At 26.7% G+C, this 25,979-nt stretch overlaps 2 protein-coding genes across 7 annotated transcripts in view; one reads left to right on the forward strand and one right to left on the reverse strand.

Annotated features, from left to right (window-relative positions):
* Positions 1-12,283: 12,283 nt before the first annotated feature.
* Positions 12,284-25,979, reverse strand: part of raf1b (Raf-1 proto-oncogene, serine/threonine kinase b) — a 37,890-nt gene continuing 24,194 nt past the window's right edge. For all 6 annotated transcript variants that reach the window (XM_082156451.1, XM_082156449.1, XM_082156454.1 and 3 more), the window contains 7 exons: positions 25,869-25,953; positions 25,544-25,720; positions 22,729-22,775; positions 21,076-21,194; positions 19,644-19,775; positions 16,716-16,850; positions 12,284-12,800 (listed from right to left, as the gene is read on the reverse strand). In XM_082156451.1, coding sequence (XP_082012577.1) covers positions 12,681-12,800; positions 16,716-16,850; positions 19,644-19,775; positions 21,076-21,194; positions 22,729-22,775; positions 25,544-25,720; positions 25,869-25,953 — 815 coding nt within the window. In that variant the 3' untranslated portion in view covers positions 12,284-12,680. The remainder of the gene's footprint in view (positions 12,801-16,715; positions 16,851-19,643; positions 19,776-21,075; positions 21,195-22,728; positions 22,776-25,543; positions 25,721-25,868; positions 25,954-25,979) is intronic.
* On the forward strand, positions 21,201-22,722 carry LOC309488321 (uncharacterized protein). The gene is made up of 2 exons (XM_082156542.1): positions 21,201-21,969; positions 22,118-22,722. The coding sequence occupies exons 1-2, from the start codon at positions 21,405-21,407 to the stop codon at positions 22,453-22,455; spliced, it is 903 nt and encodes a 300-aa protein (XP_082012668.1). The 5' UTR covers positions 21,201-21,404; the 3' UTR covers positions 22,456-22,722.

Raw genomic sequence — 25,979 nt, forward strand, 5'->3', positions numbered from 1 at the left:
ATCTAAATGTTAAATCTAAATATAAATCTAAATATTAAATCTAAATATTAAATATAAATCTAAATGTTATATCTAAATCTAAATGTTAAATCTAAATGTTAAATCTAAATCTAAATGTTAAATCTAAATCTAAATGTTAAATCTAAATATTAAATCTAAATCTAAATATTAAATCTAAATCTAAATGTTATATCTAAATCTAAATCTAAATATTAAATCTAAATCTAAATGTTAAATCTAAATCTAAATGTTATATCTAAATATTAAATCTAAATCTAAATATTAAATCTAAATCTAAATGTTATATCTAAATATTAAATCTAAATCTAAATATTAAATCTAAATCTAAATGTTAAATCTAAATATTAAATCTAAATCTAAATGTTATATCTAAATCTAAATCTAAATATTAAATCTAAATCTAAATATTAAATCTAAATCTAAATGTTATATCTAAATCTAAATCTAAATGTTAAATCTAAATCTAAATGTTATATCTAAATATTAAATCTAAATCTAAATGTTATATCTAAATCTAAATGTTAAATCTAAATATTAAATCTAAATCTAAATGTTATATCTAAATCTAAATGTTAAATCTAAATATTAAATATTAAATCTAAATCTAAATGTTAAATCTAAATCTAAATCTAAATATTAAATCTAAATCTAAATATTAAATCTAAATCTAAATGTTATACAGTATCTAAATCTAAATGTTAAATCTAAATATTAAATCTAAATCTAAATGTTAAATCTAAATCTAAATGTTAAATCTAAATCTAAATATTAAATCTAAATCTAAATCTAAATATTAAATCTAAATCTAAATGTTATATCTAAATCTAAATGTTAAATCTAAATATTAAATCTAAATGTTATATCTAAATCTAAATGTTAAATCTAAATATTAAATATTAAATATTAAATCTAAATCTAAATCTAAATGTTAAATCTAAATCTAAATGTTAAATCTAAATATTAAATCTAAATCTAAATCTAAATATTAAATCTAAATCTAAATGTTAAATGTAAATGTTAAATATAAATGTAAATGTTAAATCTAAATCTAAATCTAAATGTTAAATCTAAATCTAAATGTTAAATCTAAATCTAAATATTAAATCTAAATCTAAATATTAAATCTAAATCTAAATGTTATATATAAATCTAAATGTTAAATCTAAATATTAAATCTAAATCTAAATGTTATATCTAAATCTAAATCTAAATCTAAATATTAAATCTAAATCTAAATATTAAATCTAAATCTAAATATTCAATCTAAATCTAAATGTTATATCTAAATCTAAATGTTAAATCTAAATATTAAATCTAAATCTAAATGTTAAATCTAAATCTAAATCTAAATATTAAATCTAAATCTAAATGTTAAATCTAAATCTAAATGTTATATCTAAATATTAAATCTAAATCTAAATATTAAATCTAAATCTAAATGTTATATCTAAATATTAAATCTAAATCTAAATATTAAATCTAAATATTAAATCTAAATCTAAATATTAAATCTAAATCTAAATGTTAAATCTAAATCTAAATATTAAATCTAAATCTAAATGTTATATCTAAATCTAAATCTAAATCTAAATATTAAATCTAAATATTAAATCTAAATCTAAATGTTGTATCTAAATCTAAATGTTAAATCTAAATATTAAATCTAAATCTAAATGTTATATCTAAATCTAAATGTTAAATCTAAATGTTAAATCTAAATCTAAATATTAAATCTAAATCTAAATGTTATACAGTATCTAAATCTAAATCTAAATATTAAATCTAAATCTAAATGTTAAATCTAAATCTAAATGTTATATCTAAATATTAAATCTAAATCTAAATATTAAATCTAAATCTAAATGTTATATCTAAATATTACATCTAAATCTAAATATTAAATCTAAATCTAAATGTTAAATCTAAATATCAAATCTAAATCTAAATATTAAATCTAAATCTAAATGTTATATCTAAATCTAAATCTAAATATTAAATCTAAATCTAAATATTAAATCTAAATCTAAATGTTAAATCTAAATCTAAATGTTAAATCTAAATCTAAATGTTATATCTAAATCTAAATATTAAATCTAAACCTAAATGTTATATCTAAATCTAAATGTTAAATCTAAATATTAAATATTAAATATTAAATCTAAATCTAAATCTAAATCTAAATCTAAATCTAAATATTAAATCTAAATCTAAATATTAAATCTAAATCTAAATGTTATACAGTATCTAAATCTAAATGTTAAATCTAAATATTAAATCTAAATCTAAATGTTATATCTACATCTAAATGTTATATCTACATCTAAATGTTAAATCTAAATGTTAAATCTAAATCTAAATGTTAAATCTAAATATTAAATCTAAATCTAAATGTTATATCTAAATCTAAATCTAAATGTTAAATCTAAATCTAAATGTTATATCTAAATATTAAATCTAAATCTAAATATTAAATCTAAATCTAAATGTTATATCTAAATATTAAATCTAAATCTAAATATTAAATCTAAATATTAAATCTAAATCTAAATATTAAATCTAAATCTAAATGTTAAATCTAAATATTAAATCTAAATCTAAATATTAAGTCTAAATCTAAATGTTATATCTAAATCTAAATCTAAATATTAAATCTAAATCTAAATATTAAATCTAAATCTAAATGTTAAATCTAAATCTAAATCTAAATGTTATATCTAAATCTAAATATTAAATCTAAATCTAAATGTTATATCTAAATCTAAATGTTAAATCTAAACATTAAATCTAAATCTAAATGTTAGATCTAAATCTAAATGTTAAATCTAAATATTAAATATTAAATCTAAATCTAAATGTTAAATCTAAATCTAAATATTAAATCTAAATCTAAATATTAAATCTAAATCTAAATGTTATACAGTATCTAAATCTAAATATTAAATCTAAATATTAAATCTAAATCTAAATGTTATATCTAAATCTAAATGTTAAATCTAAATGTTAAATCTAAATCTAAATGTTAAATCTAAATCTAAATATTAAATCTAAATCTAAATCTAAATATTAAATCTAAATCTAAATGTTATATCTAAATCTAAATATTAAATCTAAATCTAAATGTTAAATCTAAATCTAAATCTAAATATTAAATCTAAATCTAAATGTTATATCTAAATCTAAATGTTAAATCTAAATGTTAAATCTAAATCTAAATGTTAAATCTAAATCTAAATGTTAAATCTAAATATTAAATCTAAATCTAAATATTAAATCTAAATCTAAATGTTATATCTAAATCTAAATGTTAAATCTAAATATTAAATCTAAATCTAAATGTTATATCTAAATCTAAATCTAAATATTAAATCTAAATCTAAATATTAAATCTAAATCTAAATGTTATATCTAAATCTAAATCTAAATCTAAATGTTAAATCTAAATCTAAATGTTATATCTAAATATTAAATCTAAATCTAAATGTTATATCTAAATCTAAATGTTAAATCTAAATATTAAATCTAAATCTAAATGTTATATCTAAATCTAAATGTTAAATCTAAATATTAAATATTAAATCTAAATCTAAATGTTAAATCTAAATCTAAATCTAAATGTTAAATCTAAATCTAAATCTAAATATTAAATCTAAATCTAAATATTAAATCTAAATCTAAATGTTATACAGTATCTAAATCTAAATGTTAAATCTAAATATTAAATCTAAATCTAAATGTTAAATCTAAATCTAAATGTTAAATCTAAATCTAAATATTAAATCTAAATCTAAATCTAAATATTAAATCTAAATCTAAATGTTATATCTAAATCTAAATGTTAAATCTAAATATTAAATCTAAATGTTATATCTAAATCTAAATGTTAAATCTAAATATTAAATATTAAATCTAAATCTAAATGTTAAATCTAAATCTAAATATTAAATCTAAATCTAAATATTAAATCTAAATCTAAATGTTATATATAAATCTAAATGTTAAATCTAAATCTAAATGTTAAATCTAAATCTAAATATTAAATCTAAATCTAAATCTAAATATTAAATCTAAATCTAAATATTAAATCTAAATCTAAATGTTATACAGTATCTAAATCTAAATGTTAAATCTAAATATTAACTCTAAATATTAAATCTAAATGTTATATCTAAATCTAAATGTTAAATCTAAATCTAAATGTTAAATCTAAATCTAAATATTAAATCTAAATCTAAATATTAAATCTAAATCTAAATGTTATATATAAATCTAAATGTTAAATCTAAATATTAAATCTAAATCTAAATGTTATATCTAAATCTAAATCTAAATATTAAATCTAAATCTAAATATTAAATCTAAATCTAAATCTAAATATTCAATCTAAATCTAAATGTTATATCTAAATCTAAATGTTAAATCTAAATATTAAATCTAAATCTAAATGTTAAATCTAAATCTAAATGTTAAATCTAAATATTAAATCTAAATCTAAATATTAAATCTAAATCTAAATGTTATATCTAAATCTAAATGTTATATCTAAATCTAAATATTAAATCTAAATCTAAATGTTATATCTAAATATTAAATCTAAATCTAAATATTAAATCTAAATATTAAATCTAAATCTAAATATTAAATCTAAATCTAAATGTTAAATCTAAATCTAAATATTAAATCTAAATCTAAATGTTATATCTAAATCTAAATCTAAATCTAAATATTAAATCTAAATATTAAATCTAAATCTAAATGTTGTATCTAAATCTAAATGTTAAATCTAAATATTAAATCTAAATCTAAATGTTATATCTAAATCTAAATGTTAAATCTAAATGTTAAATCTAAATCTAAATATTAAATCTAAATCTAAATGTTATACAGTATCTAAATCTAAATCTAAATATTAAATCTAAATCTAAATGTTAAATCTAAATCTAAATGTTATATCTAAATATTAAATCTAAATCTAAATATTAAATCTAAATCTAAATGTTATATCTAAATATTACATCTAAATCTAAATATTAAATCTAAATCTAAATGTTAAATCTAAATATCAAATCTAAATCTAAATATTAAATCTAAATCTAAATGTTATATCTAAATCTAAATCTAAATATTAAATCTAAATCTAAATATTAAATCTAAATCTAAATGTTAAATCTAAATCTAAATGTTATATCTAAATCTAAATATTAAATCTAAATCTAAATGTTATATCTAAATCTAAATATTAAATCTAAATCTAAATGTTATATCTAAATCTAAATGTTAAATCTAAACATTAAATCTAAATCTAAATGTTAGATCTAAATCTAAATGTTAAATCTAAATATTAAATATTAAATCTAAATCTAAATGTTAAATCTAAATCTAAATATTAAATCTAAATCTAAATATTAAATCTAAATCTAAATGTTATACAGTATCTAAATCTAAATATTAAATCTAAATATTAAATCTAAATCTAAATGTTATATCTAAATCTAAATGTTAAATCTAAATGTTAAATCTAAATCTAAATGTTAAATCTAAATCTAAATATTAAATCTAAATCTAAATCTAAATATTAAATCTAAATCTAAATGTTATATCTAAATCTAAATATTAAATCTAAATCTAAATGTTAAATCTAAATCTAAATCTAAATATTAAATCTAAATCTAAATGTTATATCTAAATCTAAATGTTAAATCTAAATGTTAAATCTAAATCTAAATGTTAAATCTAAATCTAAATGTTAAATCTAAATATTAAATCTAAATCTAAATATTAAATCTAAATCTAAATGTTATATCTAAATCTAAATGTTAAATCTAAATATTAAATCTAAATCTAAATGTTATATCTAAATCTAAATCTAAATATTAAATCTAAATCTAAATATTAAATCTAAATCTAAATGTTATATCTAAATCTAAATCTAAATCTAAATGTTAAATCTAAATCTAAATGTTATATCTAAATATTAAATCTAAATCTAAATGTTATATCTAAATCTAAATGTTAAATCTAAATATTAAATCTAAATCTAAATGTTATATCTAAATCTAAATGTTAAATCTAAATATTAAATATTAAATCTAAATCTAAATGTTAAATCTAAATCTAAATCTAAATGTTAAATCTAAATCTAAATCTAAATATTAAATCTAAATCTAAATATTAAATCTAAATCTAAATGTTATACAGTATCTAAATCTAAATGTTAAATCTAAATATTAAATCTAAATCTAAATGTTAAATCTAAATCTAAATGTTAAATCTAAATCTAAATATTAAATCTAAATCTAAATCTAAATATTAAATCTAAATCTAAATGTTATATCTAAATCTAAATGTTAAATCTAAATATTAAATCTAAATGTTATATCTAAATCTAAATGTTAAATCTAAATATTAAATATTAAATCTAAATCTAAATGTTAAATCTAAATCTAAATATTAAATCTAAATCTAAATATTAAATCTAAATCTAAATGTTATATATAAATCTAAATGTTAAATCTAAATCTAAATGTTAAATCTAAATCTAAATATTAAATCTAAATCTAAATCTAAATATTAAATCTAAATCTAAATATTAAATCTAAATCTAAATGTTATACAGTATCTAAATCTAAATGTTAAATCTAAATATTAACTCTAAATATTAAATCTAAATGTTATATCTAAATCTAAATGTTAAATCTAAATCTAAATGTTAAATCTAAATCTAAATATTAAATCTAAATCTAAATATTAAATCTAAATCTAAATGTTATATATAAATCTAAATGTTAAATCTAAATATTAAATCTAAATCTAAATGTTATATCTAAATCTAAATCTAAATATTAAATCTAAATCTAAATATTAAATCTAAATCTAAATCTAAATATTCAATCTAAATCTAAATGTTATATCTAAATCTAAATGTTAAATCTAAATATTAAATCTAAATCTAAATGTTAAATCTAAATCTAAATGTTAAATCTAAATATTAAATCTAAATCTAAATATTAAATCTAAATCTAAATGTTATATCTAAATCTAAATGTTATATCTAAATCTAAATATTAAATCTAAATCTAAATGTTATATCTAAATATTAAATCTAAATCTAAATATTAAATCTAAATATTAAATCTAAATCTAAATATTAAATCTAAATCTAAATGTTAAATCTAAATCTAAATATTAAATCTAAATCTAAATGTTATATCTAAATCTAAATCTAAATCTAAATATTAAATCTAAATATTAAATCTAAATCTAAATGTTGTATCTAAATCTAAATGTTAAATCTAAATATTAAATCTAAATCTAAATGTTATATCTAAATCTAAATGTTAAATCTAAATGTTAAATCTAAATCTAAATATTAAATCTAAATCTAAATATTAAATCTAAATCTAAATGTTATACAGTATCTAAATCTAAATCTAAATATTAAATCTAAATCTAAATGTTAAATCTAAATCTAAATGTTATATCTAAATATTAAATCTAAATCTAAATATTAAATCTAAATCTAAATGTTATATCTAAATATTACATCTAAATCTAAATATTAAATCTAAATCTAAATGTTAAATCTAAATATCAAATCTAAATCTAAATATTAAATCTAAATCTAAATGTTATATCTAAATCTAAATCTAAATATTAAATCTAAATCTAAATATTAAATCTAAATCTAAATGTTAAATCTAAATCTAAATGTTATATCTAAATCTAAATATTAAATCTAAATCTAAATGTTATATCTAAATCTAAATGTTAAATCTAAATATTAAATATTAAATATTAAATCTAAATCTAAATCTAAATCTAAATATTAAATCTAAATCTAAATGTTATACAGTATCTAAATCTAAATGTTAAATCTAAATATTAAATCAAAATATTAAATCTAAATCTAAATGTTATATCTACATCTAAATGTTAAATCTAAATGTTAAATCTAAATCAAAATGTTAAATCTAAATCTAAATGTTAAATCTAAATATTAAATCTAAATCTAAATATTAAATCTAAATCTAAATGTTATATCTAAATCTAAATCTAAATGTTAAATCTAAATCTAAATGTTATATCTAAATATTAAATCTAAATCTAAATATTAAATCTAAATCTAAATGTTATATCTAAATATTAAATCTAAATCTAAATATTAAATCTAAATATTAAATCTAAATCTAAATGTTAAATCTAAATATTAAATCTAAATCTAAATATTAAGTCTAAATCTAAATGTTATATCTAAATCTAAATCTAAATATTAAATCTAAATCTAAATATTAAATCTAAATCTAAATGTTAAATCTAAATCTAAATCTAAATGTTATATCTAAATCTAAATATTAAATCTAAATCTAAATGTTATATCTAAATCTAAATGTTAAATCTAAACATTAAATCTAAATCTAAATGTTAGATCTAAATCTAAATGTTAAATCTAAATATTAAATATTAAATCTAAATCTAAATGTTAAATCTAAATATTAAATCTAAATCTAAATATTAAATCTAAATCTAAATGTTATACAGTATCTAAATCTAAATATTAAATCTAAATATTAAATCTAAATCTAAATGTTATATCTAAATCTAAATGTTAAATCTAAATGTTAAATCTAAATCTAAATCTAAATATTAAATCTAAATCTAAATCTAAATATTAAATCTAAATCTAAATGTTATATCTAAATCTAAATATTAAATCTAAATCTAAATGTTAAATGTTAAATATAAATATAAATATAAATATTAAATCTAAATATTAAATCTAAATCTAAATGTTATATCTAAATCTAAATGTTAAATCTAAATGTTAAATCTAAATCTAAATGTTAAATCTAAATCTAAATGTTAAATCTAAATATTAAATCTAAATCTAAATATTAAATCTAAATCTAAATGTTATATCTAAATCTAAATCTAAATATTAAATCTAAATCTAAATGTTAAATCTAAATCTAAATGTTATATCTAAATATTAAATCTAAATCTAAATATTAAATCTAAATCTAAATGTTATATCTAAATATTAAATCTAAATCTAAATATTAAATCTAAATCTAAATGTTAAATCTAAATATTAAATCTAAATCTAAATGTTATATCTAAATCTAAATCTAAATATTAAATCTAAATCTAAATATTAAATCTAAATCTAAATGTTATATCTAAATCTAAATCTAAATGTTAAATCTAAATCTAAATGTTATATCTAAATATTAAATCTAAATCTAAATGTTATATCTAAATCTAAATGTTAAATCTAAATATTAAATATTAAATCTAAATCTAAATGTTAAATCTAAATCTAAATCTAAATATTAAATCTAAATCTAAATATTAAATCTAAATCTAAATGTTATACAGTATCTAAATCTAAATGTTAAATCTAAATATTAAATCTAAATCTAAATGTTAAATCTAAATCTAAATGTTAAATCTAAATCTAAATATTAAATCTAAATCTAAATATTAAATCTAAATCTAAATGTTATATCTAAATCTAAATGTTAAATCTAAATATTAAATCTAAATGTTAAATCTAAATCTAAATGTTAAATCTAAATATTAAATCTAAATCTAAATGTTAAATCTAAATCTAAATCTAAATATTAAATCTAAATCTAAATGTTAAATGTAAATGTTAAATATAAATGTAAATGTTAAATCTAAATCTAAATCTAAATGTTAAATCTAAATCTAAATGTTAAATCTAAATCTAAATGTTAAATGTAAATGTTAAATCTAAATCTAAATCTAAATGTTAAATCTAAATATAATCTAAATATAATCTAAATGTTAAATCTAAATATTAAATCTAAATGTGAAATCTAAATCTAAATATTAAATCTAAATCTAAATGTTAAATCTAAATCTAAATATTAAATCTAAATCTAAATCTAAATGTTAAATCTAAATCTAAATCTAAATGTTAAATCTAAATATTAAATCTAAATCTAAATGTTAAATCTAAATCTAAATATTAAATCTAAATGTTAAATCTAAATGTTAAATCTAAATGTTAAATCTAAATCTAAATGTTAAATCTAAATGTTAAATCTAAATCTAAATGTTAAATCTAAATATAATCTAAATATAATCTAAATGTTAAATCTAAATATTAAATCTAAATGTTAAATCTAAATCTAAATATTAAATCTAAATCTAAATGTTAAATCTAAATATAAATATTAAATCTAAATCTAAATGTTAAATCTAAATCTAAATCTAAATGTTAAATCTAAATATTAAATCTAAATCTAAATGTTAAATCTAAATCTAAATATTAAATCTAAATATTAAATCTAAATCTAAATGTTAAATCTAAATCTAAATGTTAAATCTAAATGTTAAATCTAAATCTAAATGTTAAATCTAAATATTAAATCTAAATCTAAATGTTAAATCTAAATGTTAAATCTAAATCTAAATGTTAAATCTAAATGTTAAATCTAAATGTTAAATCTAAATGTTAAATCTAAATGTTAAATCTAAATATTATATCTAAATCTAAAGGTTAAATCTAAATATTAAATCTAAATCTAAATGTTAAATCTAAATGTTTAATCTAAATGTTAAATCTAAATATTAAATCTAAATGTTAAATAAAAATATTAAATCTAAATCTAAATGTTAAATAAAATGTTAAATCTAAATGTTAAATCTAAATCTAAATGTTAAATCTAAATATTAAATCTAAATCTAAATGTTAAATCTAAATGTTTCGGGTGAAACTAAATATTTAACTAATATGCAAATTTAGATTTGATAAATGATAAACATTTAGATTCAACATTTAGATTTAGATTTAACATTTAGATTCAACATTTAGATTTAGATTTAAGATTTAGATTTAGATTTAGATTTAAGATTTAGATTTAACATTTAGATTTAACATTTAGATTTAGATTTAACATTTAGATTTAATATTTAGATTTAGATTTAACATTTAGATTTAACATTTAACATTTAAAATTTAGATTTAGATTTAACATTTAGATTTAGATTTCACATTTAGATTTAGATTTAACATTTAGATTTAATATTTAGATTTAACATTTAAATTTAGATTTAACATTTAGATTGAACATTTAGGTGTAACATTTAATATTTAGATTTAACTATTTAAAATATCTCTAAGTTGACAAATATTGTTGTAAATGTGCTAAAAAGTGACCGTCAAAAATTCATACCAGTTTTTTAAACATTGTTTGAAACTAAATGTGACAAAATGTTGCTGTTATTTTCAGCGTGAGCCGCTTTACAAACGGCACCCCATATTAGTAGAGCAACAGACTTAAGTGTGCTAATTTTTCAAAGACGACACGAGGCAGATTATTGCTGAAGTGAAAAGTTTTCAGAAATGACCTTAAAAAAAGTTACAGAATATTACGTTTATTGTTATAAAGAATTAGCAAAAATACTTTTTTCAATTTTTTTATGAAATATATCTTTTCAAAAACATGTTTTACTCTAAAACTGTGAGAAGATCAAAGCCATAAATCTAAACAAGTTGTGTTCAAATGTGATCCTGATATCTGCTAAAATGATCTCTCAGTGAGATGTTTCTCGGCTGCAGTACCACACGCTTCCACTAGAGGAACTTCCTCTCATTCATTTCCAATGCGTCATTTTAGACCGTAGGAGCACAAGTGACTATTCTTACAGGACCGTTTAACCTGTTCAGATCATGTCCATGATTTATTTTTTGTGTGTGTTCACATAACAAGTGCCAAAACCTCTACCAAGTTTCGTACCATTCCGATGAAGTAAAAAATTCAATGTAAGATTTGTCAAAGGGTTAAAATGTGAAGTATTATAATATCGAGCAGATTTTCTTATCGAGTCGATAACATTAAAAATGAACATATATCGGCCGATACCGATATCTTGCATTCCTAATCCTTAATGATGATTATTAATGATGAACTCTCAAAGGCTAAATTACTGATTATATAGTCAACATATTTTGTACCATATTCAGAAAAAGTTCCACACGCATTGATTTTTAGAATCTTTAATAGAGCAAAATGTTGGAAAGTCATCGATCTACAGTATGTGACGATATATCGCAAAATCTGCAGGTTCTGTCAGGTAACGTTGTATTGTTTTACCCACAAATACAGCATTTATTGTTCTGGTTCTGAAACCTGATTGGATGAGCCAAATTGATTGGATGTTTAAAGCTTGTGACTAAACATCAGATGAAATTTATGTTTATTCTTCACATCAGCAAAAAAGAACAGAGTTTGTGTGGTGAATTTAACTTAATTTTATTAAAATACAATGGATAAACAATCTGTCAAGTTTACAAGTTAACTCTCCATGACAAGCAGTAACAAGCTGGAAAACAAAACAAAAAAACGAGTCCCTAATAAGTTTCATAATAAAGTTAATACCCACTCTTCTTCGATTTCTGCAACATACACAAAGTCAAAGAGACAGCGAGACACGTGATCATGAAGTGGATAAAAACACGGCACTGGCACTTGGGGAATATTTACAGCCTGCTGCACTGCGCTCACACACACACACACACACACACACACACACACACGCGTGTGATTGTGGGATTGAGGAGAAAGCGAGGGATGCTGACGGACAGATGTTCTCCCATGTTCCCTGAACTCGCGCTGGGATGTCTGAGTGTGATGTCACTTGAGTGTGCAGATGTTGATGTCCTCGGTGTGTGAGACTCGGTGCAGCGACGGCTCCGATGCGCTGCGGTTGATCTTCGGGAGCGAGTGTTGGAGAAGCTCGATGGAGGACAGGATCTGGGAAACACAGGAACACACGACAGATCAAACTCTGAACCTTGTCAGAATAACTCCAGGTCACATGGACACGCGGAAGTGACAAATCAATGATGTATGATGAACTTTTACGGCAGGACAGGAGGTTTGTTGAGGTCAAGCTGTAAAGACTTTCTTCCTGTGAGAACGGTGTATGTGTTAGCGGCCCCCTAAGCTAATAACTAATGATCTTTACAACGGAAGAGAATCAATCAAAACTAACTTTATCTGGATAATAACTTTATTCTATGTAAAGCCTAAACAATCTCTGTTACTGTAATCTCCTATTATCACTGTAAAGCTGCTCTGAAACATCTATATTGTTAAAGCGCTGTATAAACGAAGGAGACTCGACGACAAACATCATCACATCAACATGGGTTTAGAAAGCGCTTATGGTTCAGAGTTCATTTACAACCACAGATGATCATCATAAACAGTTCCACATATTAGAAGTGGCCAAACATTTCAAGTAGTTCTTGTTCTCATTTTGTGTGTTAGTTTCACCTGTACATTACACCCACAACTGAATATTTCCACATCACAATTACTCCACAATACAACATAGTAATAACAACAGAAAGTAAACCTATTCTGGGCATTAATTGTCTAATAATGAAATGTGAAGGAACATTTTTATAAAGATTTTACATGGACAGATATTGCATTTTTATGACACTGATACAGATCTTTTTTCCATAACTAACATGCAGAACGTATTTTAATATATTCATAAAAAAAAATTCTAATTTTTGACAGTAATAACTACTTGAGCATTGCACTACAACAATAAAAAAATGCATTATAAATCCAATATTCATTATTCCCATATGGCATTATATTTATGAAAAGTTGTTTGGTCATCTAAATGTTTGAAAGGGTATTTTACATGTTTTTGCCAAAAACTACACATTTCACCCTCGGGAATGAATGGCTGGTTATTATTTAAAGTTTAATATTTGTTTCAATACACCTGGAAGACTTCTTTTTCCTTCTTTTTTTTACATCAGCACTGATTATATTATATATTATATATATATATATATATATATATCGTCGCTGTCCGATGAAAACCGCGTATGTCCATTTTGCCGATTTTGAGATTTTTCGACGGATAGAATGTCCAGGTTCATTTCCGTATACAGTATGCTTCACATATCTAAATGACCAATGAAAAGTTGTGAAATCATGTCATCTGATTTTCACGTATATCCATTTGGTGTCAAAGCTGTCAATCACGCCGCGTATCTCCCGCCCTGTGGAGGCATCTCGCCGGTCTAAGCGTCTCTGGAAGCTCAGCATTGGATAGCCGAATAACTCTGTGAGGTAAAGTATCAGCAAACGTTTGTTTTTGACAACTGTTCAAGTTTATTATATATTCGCAATATATTCACAACTGTTATTTACCGGTAAATGGTCTAGACGAAGTAATTGTCACTTTTTATTGTGGAGATGTTCACGCACGGGTCTGTTAACTTAAGCAATACTTTTAAGGTAGTCTAATATTTTCCTGACTAATAAATTACTGACACAGTAAAGGGTAGATTTAAATAAAGAATAACGAATTTTAAATAAAGAAAAACTAAATTTAAATAAAGAAAAAAACTAAATTTAAAAAACGAAAAATGAAATTTAAATAAAGAAAAAACGAAATTTAAATAAAGAAAAATGACATTTAAATAAAGAAAAAACGAAAATTAAATAAAGAAAAACCCGAAATTTAAATAAAGAAAAACTAAATTTAAATAAAGAAAAACTAAATTAAGTTAAATTAAAAACGAGATTAATTTAGATTGATAATGGGTAAAAAGGCTAATAGCCTACATGTTGGGTCCGTGTACTTTTTCGTTCATTCATTATTCTATTTCGGAATGAAAGATGAAATGTAAAAAAAAGGGTGCAGCTTGTTTTTTTGTTTTAAAGAAAAAAACAGAAATGGCTGTATTTTTTTGTACATAGCATAGCCTACTTTGTTATGATTTTAGTATCATAATGATTAATAAATGCACGCACAATTATCCGTGAACTTGATTTGAAGCCTTTCAACTTGTGTGTGCAAAATGCAGAATTAAATGAATGTGCAGCAATTTGTACAAATAGAGTCTGTAGGTCTACTATACTGTTAAAAGTATGAAAAGTGAACAGCACGAGTAATAGGATGCACAATTTGAGACGGGTCAAACATGATTTTGACCACTTCATTAAGTTTGGTTTTGTAGAAAACCTTTCTTTAAAGTGAATTTCGTTTTGTATAAATTGTATCTTAATTTTAATAAATTTTTCATCAACCAATTGCCTGGAGTGGATTTAATAAATAAGAAGCAAATATATAGCAGACAATATAATCATGGAGGCGCCCGCGCGGTCACTTGCATTGCACGTTAACTGGAGCGCATCTCATCCTAACTTAACGAAACTCAGTGTATGCCTCACACAGACATGAGAAATACAACAAATACACAAAGCTTGAAAAGTCTTTAAACGAAATAATTCAAAACGAAAAGAAAAAGGCTCTCTGATTATGTATGATTATATGATCATATAGCCTAGCCTATTTTGTGAATTGTTCATTCCCGGTTGGCACACATTTTGCTGCCCTTACAAAAGTGCCGCTCTAGGCAATTGCCTAGTTCGCCTATATGGACGCGCCAGCCCAGCAATGAGTGTTGATTCATTGTCCCTTCATAGTTTGCAAGAGACATTTAATAAACTGAGACGTAGGCTATTTAATAAACTGAGCGTAACCTATTCATCTGTCAATATGAAACGCGACTTGGCCATTCTAATTAATGATCGGAAGAACGCGTATCGACCACCGTTACTGTAAAATATGCACGTATGTCCATTTAAACTCGATTTTGGTCAAATGTGGATTATATCATTACACTGGCAAGAATATGGTTACATTTAAAGATGCCGTACCAAGTATGACAATGCTACGTTCAACTGCTTTTGAAATTACGGTGTTTTTTTCACTTCCTGAAAAGTAACCGTTTTGGACATACGTGAGTTTCATCGGGCAGTTTCATTCGTTATATATGATTATAGATGCTATTATATTTATAAATACAGTAAAATTATTGTACTTGAGTAAAGAATAATTTAAGGTCAGAAAATTTGCTTAATTGTCATTGTCAATTAATGTCGCAAAAAAATATGAGCCGTATATTTCTTCAAGATTCAGCTGACAGAGACAACGGAGACTTTTAATTCAGCAAACTCGACTCTGGATTCTGGATACATCGACAATAACTTTTTTTGTATTCTCCCATGAGTCTGGATAGACAACTAAATGAAATAACATTTACTAGAGGTTTTGACAAAATGTTAATTGTTATTTAAAAGACAAATAATTTGAACAATTTTTTTCTGTGTAAATTTGAATGAATGATTCAACGATTCACTCAGAATGACTTCACTTGTTTCATTACTGGATGAATCAGTGTTTTTGAATGAATCTCTTGAATGAATGATTCAATGACTCACTCGTAAAGACTTCGCTTGTTTCATTACTGGATGAATCAGTGTTTTTGAATGAATCTCTTGAATGAATGATTCAATGACTCACTCAGAGACTTCACTTGTTTCATTACTGGATGAATCAGCGTTTTTGAACGAATCTCTTGAATGAATGATTCACTGACGATTACATTTTTATCAGTCACTTGTCGCCACCTACTGGTGTAACGATGTAATCGATACAATCATTATTTGAAGTGTCAAGTTACTTTCAAAAGGTGATTGACTATAGTTCAGATAGAAACACTGATGTCTACGGCAGCGATCAAAATAAACTTATATCATAACTTTGATTATCTGTAAGATGATATGTATGATGTAAGATGATTGTAATGATTGTAATAATGATACTGTGTGTTGAAAAGACAGTGATGTTACCTGTGGAAACAGCGGCCGGTCGTCTTTAGTCTTCTGGATGCAGTCAGCGACGAGTCTCTTCATAGCTTTAGGACAGCTCTTGTACAGTTTACTGAGGTCAGGGGTCAGATAACCTCGACCCACCATAAAGATGATCTACACACAGACAAAACGGGAAAAACCTTATTATATGCTTACATTTAAAAAGGGAACTAGCTTTGACATCTTCTGCACAATGTGAATGCTGCTTAACCATGCAAATGACCCTAGAGATGAACACTACCATTCAAAACCATACAATATGACAGTTTTCAACACTGATAATAATCATAAATGTTTCTTGAGCATCAAATCCTCATATTATACTGATTTGTGAAGGATCATGTGACACTGAAGACTGGAGTAATGATGCTGAACATTCAGCTTTGATCACAGGAATACATTACAGTTTACTCTATATTCACATAGAGAACAGATGATTTACACTGGAATAATATCTCACTGTATTCTGATCAGAAAAATGCAGGCTGGGTGAGCAGAAGAGATCTTTCAGAAACATTAAAATGAAATCTGACCGCTAGTGTAACAGCACACCTCTCCTAGAGAGAGATCATCTGACAAGTGTTGAGGACAGATTTACATGCCAGAGTTTAATACTTCAGCTCTCAGATTCTGAACAGTAATAGCTTCACCTGATCTAACTTAGCAGAGGATTTGAGGAAAAGCAATACAAATCGCCTTCGTTTCCAAACAACAGAGCAGCGTTACAGGCTACACAACCAGCCCCGGGTTTAGAAACGGACCTTTAGCCTTTGAGCACCTAAATTTAGCCTCGGGACTGGAGGGTGAGCGTACCGAGCTCAACACACACACACACACACACACACACACACACACACACACACACACTTCAGCAGCTCACAGAACACACACACACTTCAGCAGCTCACAGAACAAACCACAGACTAAACAATGAGGCCGTGACCTATTTTGCCACTTTTCACCAGTAGGTGATATAATATAAATGTAATGTAAATGTAATATAAATCTATGGTGTCTCCAGAATGTTTCTGTGAAATTTTAGCACAAAATACCAGATTAATTTATTAGAGCTTGTCAAATTTGCCCCTTTTTGGGTGTGAGCAAAAACGCACCGTTTTTGTGTGTGTCCCTTTAAATGCAATGAGCTTTAGCTCCGCCTCCGTTCAGAAGAGGGCGGAGTCTTCACACGAGCTTCAGAAACTCCAGCAACAACAAAACAGGCCAATCTCACTCATCCAGAATCCCAGAAAAACCAGTAGCGAGTGCAGCCTTACGGAGAGACTCAGGAAGAGTTTCTGAATGTTAGTGGAGACATTTCTGTAGTTGTTGTGGAGTTACATTGATCATCTCATCATCATGTTTAAGGGGTGGTAGTGGCGCAAAGGATAAGACACATGCCTTTGGTGTGAGAGACCCGGGTTCGAATCCACTGTGAGACACCAATGTGTCCCTGAGCAAGACACTTAACCCCTAGTTGCTCCAGAGGCGTGCGACCTCTGACATATATAGCAATTGTAAGTCGCTTTGGATAGAAGCGTCAGCTAAATGAATAAATGTAAATGTAAATGTTTAACTTCTCCACAAGTGTCCACAGTTCCTGAGGTGTTTATAAGACAGCGGTGACATGTTCTGGTCAGTAGTGTTCAGTGCTCGTCTGTGCTCAACCACAGTTTCAGGCTTTGCTGGATCTTTATCATTGCGTTAGAACTGGTCTCTGTTGTCGCCCGTGGAACCAAATGTCGGCTGGTGTGTGTAAACGTGCAGATTAAGGTCCGGAAATATTATAATAAGATCCTCTTCATACGTCAGAAGGAGAGCGAGATCTTATTTTTTGACATGCTTGCAGAGAAAGGCTCACTAGAACAGTTACTGGGTTTCACTTTTCACATTTTCTGTGTTAATAGATGCACCCGATTATAGCACTTACACATGGAGAAAGTCAGATTTTCCTGATATGTCCCCTTTAACTCTAGTCTACAACACACATCTCTGAGGGACAATCTTACAAGCTAAAAAAACTGAAAGATTAAAAATATACAATAGTATTTTGTTACGATCTAGATCGCTATGTGAGGCTTCACATGTACTTAATTGTCATAAAAATAATGTCAAGCGACTAAAATCTTTCAGTTCTTAAAAACAGGCTTAATTTTCTAGCAAAAAATATTAAAAACAAAGTTTACAACTCTTGCCAATTTTCATGAGATTTATCCCTGAAGACTGATATTCTTTTCAATCTTTTTGGCGTCTCCTACAACAGGTTCACATTCATCCAAGGTCAAAAACACTGTAATTCTCTCATAATCTCCAGTGCAGCGTCAGCTCTTTCCTCTCAGTGTCTGAAACGCTTCCTTTGGAGATTCAGTCTCTCTAAGCTCCGCCTCTCTGAGAGCTGCTCTGCTGGGATTGGTCAGAAAGCAAACGCTCATTATCATATCTGAATCTCAGCTCTTGATCACAGTGATACGAACAGTAACGATGACGTGGGTTTCACCGTATCAATCTCATCAAAGTGGAAAACAGCGTCTTCTCGACACGAACAACACGAACCAAACTCTTCCAGTCTCAGATACACTACAGTGTTTGAGGGCGGAGCTAAGAGACACTGTTCAGCCAATCAAGACCATAGGCGGGGATTATGCAAATTAGTTACAAACCTACAGCAGGAAGTGAGACTGAATTACTGGCGACTCGTTTCAGTTCAGAATCACTTTATCTTTGATCTGTGAAACTTTTACATTCTTAAACGGCTCTATTACACACTACATGAGAGATAGTAAGAGAGGCACTTTTAAAAAAATACATCTTAAAATATCAACCAAGCAAGTATTTAAAGTCAAACCCATAAACCGCTCAATGTTCAAACCCATGATGATGTGACTCTGATTGACTGATCATTAATCTCACCTGATCTCGGTTCCCGATCATAGAATAGGGCAGTTCTCCTGTCATCAGCTCGTACAGGACGATCCCGTAGGAATACACATCCGACTGGAAACTGTACGGGTTGTTGTCCTGCATCCGGATGACCTCGGGAGCCTGAAGGAGAAGCACGTTAACTCTTTTACTCAGATCATCATCAGGTCAAGAGTCAGAGAACAAACATGCGTTTAATAATCTAATCTAACCGGGAAAAAAGCTTTAGCAATAAAAAAAACAAAAAAACACATGCTAACATGCTAATTCATGTTGACCAAATGCTAAAACATGCTAATTAAAGCTAGCCATGTGTTAAAACATGCTAACAGCATGCTAATAATTGTTTGCCGTGCTTAAATATGCTAGCAACGTTAATACATGTTAGAAATTGTATAATTCAAGCTAACAAAATGTTAAATCATGTTAACAACATGCTAGCAATGTGCTAATTCATAATACAAAACATGCTAATGTGTTAAATCATGCTGGCAATGTGTTAAAACATGCTTAAAAAGTATTAAAACATGTCAATTCATGTTAACAATGTGTTAAAAAATGCTAGCATTGTGTTAAAGCATGTTAGCATTGTGCTAAAGCATGATAGGATCATGCTAGAAAGGTGTTAAAAAATGCTAACAATGGTAAAACATGCTAGGATAATGCCAACAACACGCTAACATATGCTAGAAATGTGCTAAAACATGCTAGGATACATTTTTTTAATACTTTCTCAGAGTAAAAACTTCCAACGTCAAGCTTTTCAGTAATTTTAAACTTTCAGACCTGTCAAACCACCCCCAAAGTTTGTCATCTAACTTTTCTTATCTAGTGCATCTTTGTTATGTTAGTAAAAATACAATTGTTCATTGTTAGTTCACGGTGCATTAGCTTTTGATTTTTAAAATACACTAGTAAATGTTGAAATTAACACTGACCAATGTTAATAAATGCTGCAGATGTTCATTGTTAACTAATGGAACCGTATTGTAAAGTGTTACAACCAGATGGATCTGGATAATATTCTGAATCTTCTGATCCAGTCTGACTTCTGACCTGTAATGCTGCCTGAATCATAATAATAGTAATCATAATCATACTCATACACTGTTGGTTCGTTGGCCAGATGGAAACTGAACTGAGCTAGTGGTCACACTGATTCTGTCACACACAGATTAGCATATATTTGTGCAGTGTGTGCATGTCCAAATCTAATTTCCGGTTTGAAGCTTGTGACATATAAACGCGCACATCAACCCGTTCACGTTTAGCGTTCTTGTAAACACTACGTCCAGATTCATCAATCGGAATGAATTCAGTCCGATTGAAACAAAAGTTGTGCATGTAAGCGTATCCACTGCTTCTGTCACACACAGATTATCATATGGCGTGTGTATTATTATCTCTGATATGAGCTCCACACCATCCAGAGGACAGATCCCGACGGCTGCTCGACGCGGTGAGAGCCGCTCCAGCGCGCCTTCACTGTGGCCAGACCGAAGTCCCCGATCTTCACCGTCAAGCCTTCGTGCAGGAACACATCTGAGCATCCAGTTCAGGGAATTCATCTCTATATTCATATCTACTCAGAAACCAGCGGCAACATCCTTAAAGGAGTAGTTCACCCAAAAATTTTAATTAGCCCATGATTTACTCGCCCTCAAGTCATCCTAGGTGTATATGACACTCTTCTTCAGACGAACACAATCAGAGTTATAGAAAAAGAATGTCCTGGCTCTTCCAAGCTTTATAATGGCAGTGGATTGCAACCAACAGATTGAAGCTGATAAAAGTGCGTCTATCCATCATAAAAGTGCATCGATCCGTCATAAAAGTGCATCGATCCATCGTAAAAGCACATCTGTCCATCATAAAAGTGCATCGATCCGTCATAAAAGTACATCTATCCATCATAAAAGTACATCTATCCATCATAAAAGTGCATCTATCCATCATAAAAGTGCATCTATCCATCATAAAAGTGCATCTGTCCATCATAAAAGTGCATCTATCCATCATAAAAGTGCATCTATCCATCATAAAAGTGCATCGATCCGTCATAAAAGTGCATCGATCCATCGTAAAAGCGCATCTGTCCATCATAAAAGTGCATCTATCCATGATAAAAGTGCATCTGTCCATCATAAAAGTGCATCTGTCCATCATAAAAGTGCATCTATCCATGATAAAAGTGCATCTGTCCATCATAAAAGTGCATCTATCCATCATAAAAGTGCATCGATCCATCGTAAAAGCGCATCTGTCCATCATAAAAGTGCATCTATCCATGATAAAAGTGCATCTGTCCATCATAAAAGTGCATCTGTCCATCATAAAAGTGCATCTATCCATGATAAAAGTGCATCTGTCCATCATAAAAGTGCATCTATCCATCATAAAAGTGCATCTATCCATCATAAAAGTGCATCTATCCATGATAAAAGTGCATCTATCCATGATAAAAGCGCATCTGTCCATCATAAAAGTGCATCTATCCATCATAAAAGTGCATCTATCCATCATAAAAGTGCATCTATCCATCATAAAAGTGCATCGATCCGTCATAAAAGTGCATCTATCCATCATAAAAGTGCATATATCCGTCATAAAAGTGCATATATCCGTCATAAAAGTGCATCGATCCGTCATAAAAGTGCATCTATCCATCATAAAAGTGCATCTATCCATCATAAAAGTGCATATATCCATCATAAAAGTGCATATATCCGTCATAAAAGTGCATCGATCCGTCATAAAAGTGCATCTATCCATCATAAAAGATCATTATGATGCACTTTTATGATGGATAGATGCACTTTTATGGACTTCAAAACAGAAACAGCATTCACTACCATTATAAAGCTTGGAAGAGCAGGACATTTTAATATAACTCTGATTGTGTTCGTCTGACAGAAGAAAGTCATATACAGCTAAGATGACTTGAGGGAGAGTAAATCATGGGCTAATTTTCATTGTAATGTGAACTACTCCTTTAAAAAACAGGCTGCTTTTCGCATCGTGACCAATGTTACAGAAATAAAAAAGGATGTAAAATGAACAAGTTGGTAAAAGATACTGTTCGACTTCATGTCTCGATGGATGATGTTCTTTGCATGTAGGTAACTAGAAGAGAGGAGATATGAAGAGTTATTAGAGATCATTTTAACTCTATATATTCTGTATATGTTATGCATTATCAGCATTATCATTACAGGAGTTACCTGACCAAACCACCTCAGTGTACATGTAAACACTAGCCTGTGTTCTGCTATTTTTAAACCTGGTTGATTTCTATAAATAGCTGATGGCATCATGCGCTCAAAATGTGAATCTGTCTCTGAAAATAAACTATGTTGTCAACGCTGTGACAGAACGCTGAGCTGTGAGTCTTAATCGTGTTACGATAAAACATCTGAAAACACTCGAGAGAAGCTTCTTTTAAACCAATGACAGCCTGAATGGATCAAACGCAACAATAATCATATACACTACCATTCAATCTTGGGTTATCTCGATTCTCACTGTAATAAATGATCACTTTCCCTACATTAGACTGGTTTGTGTGAGGTTTTCCAGTACACATGTCTTATTCTCCCTCGACTTAAAAGGTTTGTAACGATAGTAAAGTGTAATTTATTCCTGTGATCAAAGCTGAATTTTCAGCATCATTACTCCAGTCTTCAGTGTCACATGATCCTTCACAAATCATAATTATAATATGAGGATTTGATGCTCAAGAAACATTTATGATTGTTATCAGTGTTGAAAACAGTTTGTATTTTTGTCGAAATTGATACATTTTATTTTTCAGGATTCTTTGATGAATAGAAAATTCTAAAGAACAGCATTTATTTAAAATATAATATTTTATAACATTATAAATGTCTTTACTGTCACTTGTTTTTAATCAATTTAAAGCATCCTTGCTGAATATATTACATTTCTTTAAAATAAACATCTTACTGGCCCCAAACATTTGAACAGTAGAGCATATTTTCAGATTTTAGCTGGGTTTTCATTTTATTACAAAAATGCTCGTCCTACAAAAGTTATTAATATTACCATTAGAGCGGCACGATTCTGGGGAAATTGAGAATAACTTTTTTTTTTATAAAAATGAAGAAAATGATTCTTGCACGATTCTGAATAAACATCAACAAAAATTTACTAGAGGTTCTGACAAAATGTTAATTCCTGCAGTCTATTTAAAAAATATATATATTCATTTTATTTATTTTAAATCGGTTTGACTCATGAATACTTCATGTTTTATGACTGGATGAATCAGCGTTTTTGAACCAATTTCTTGAGTGAATGATTCAATGACTCACTCATAAAGACTTCACTTGACTATCAGTCACTTGTCGCCACCTACTGGTGTAACGATGTAATTGATACAATCTTTATTTGAAGCGTCAAGTTTCATTCAAAAGGTGATCTCTACCGTAGACATCAGTGTTTATATCCGAACTATAAACTTTTATCTCAGTACTTCTGTGATATGAATGATTGAATGATTGTAAAACAGAATTAATGATAGTGTGTGTTAAAGACTGTTTGTGAAGCTGTTTCACATCTTTACATGACAACGCCTCTCTCTGCATCAGAACTCGGATCTGAATGTTCACTGTGATCCGGCTTATCAAAGCTTTAATAGACATAGAGCCGAATCACTGTCATTTAGGAATAAGATCATGTGTGTGTTTGAATCCAGAACGCAATCTTATAACGATTACTCATGCAGCTCTAATTACCATGAACGATAACTAAATTATTAACAATCACATCGCATGAATTGAAATACGGACATATTCAACTTCCAATTATTTCTTGAATTTCAGTTGTTTCATGTTCTCAGCCAATAATGTGTGTTGGTTTTGCTTTTACTCTGTGTAGTTTTATTCTTGGTCTTTGAGGATGATGTATCTGTCTAAGTTCACTAGCTTCTATTGAGCAGCTGAAGAATTTACGCCACAATACTGTTGAATTTGTTCAGATGCAAAGCCTTTGACATCAACAACAAGAACACTGATGTGAGGAAGCATTCTGAAGTTTGATAAACCTGTTAATTTTCCTATCTGAACCATACAGGATTATTTGGTTAGTTGCATGTTATAATTTGCATTTAGCAAATAACATAATTTAGGGTTGCAACCCTGCGGTTCAGAAGCGTTGGTTTAGCCAACACACACACGCCTGTGAGATGTGATCCTGAAAACCTTCAGCTTAGACACTGCTAAAGTCAGGGAAAACACTGGCTACGTTTACACGCAACCAAATAATCCGTTAGTAATGGGATTGTCGGCTCAATGGGACTGAAAAGCTTTAATGTAAACGCCTTACTCAATCCGATTGAGCTCGAACCCAATGAGATTTCGATCGGATTGAAAGGGGTTTATTCCTTTTCTAATCCGATCGAGAGAACATGTAAACACTTGATCGGATTGGAAACTGAAACTGAAAGGACTGCGCATGCGTAATGACGTAGAAATAGCGTAATTATGTAGAAATAGCGTAATGATGTAGAAATAGCGTAATGACGTAGAAATAGCGTAATGACGTAGAAATAGCGTAATGACGTAGAAATAGCGTAGTGACGTAGAAATGGCGTAATGACGTAGAAATGGCATAATGACGTAGAAATAGCATAATGACGTAGAAATAGCGTAATGACGTAGAAATAGCGTAATGACGTAGAAATAGCGTAGTGACGTAGAAATGGCGTAATGACGAAGAAATGGCATAATGACGTAGAAATAGCATAATGACGTAGAAATAGCGTAATGACGTAGAAATAGCAGAATCACGTAGAAATAGCGTAATGACGTAGAATCAGTCCGATTGAAACAGAAGTTGTGCATGTAAAGGTAGCCAGTGATGCGAACACTCACTCCATGCCCTGCGCTGTCTGTCTGGCGATGTCCATCAGCTGGAACATCTGGAAGTTGGTCTCTTGCACGTGCAGATGTTTGTAGAGACTGCTTCCCTCACACCACTGCGTCACAATGGCCAGCTTTGTCTTGGTCATGTATCCCATAAACAACACAATATTGACATGCCTGGTCTTCCTGAAACAACAACACAGAACAACGTCAGCGGGATCAAACTGACAGTGTTGAACAGACTCTGTAATGAGCTCGAGCTCGTTCTCTAGTCTTCATTCACTGTTTAAACTCGTCTGTGGGAATACTGGGATCATCCGACTGGTTGGTTTACCTGAGAACAGCCACTTCATTGCGAAAGGCCTGTAACTGCTCTGGTGTGGGATTCGTCACCTTTAAAATCTTTACAGCAACATCACCTGAAAAGACATTACAAATCAAAATA

Source organism: Leuciscus leuciscus (assembly GCF_965113295.1).
Source record: "Leuciscus leuciscus genome assembly, chromosome: 23".
Lineage (NCBI taxonomy): Eukaryota > Metazoa > Chordata > Actinopteri > Cypriniformes > Leuciscidae > Leuciscus > Leuciscus leuciscus.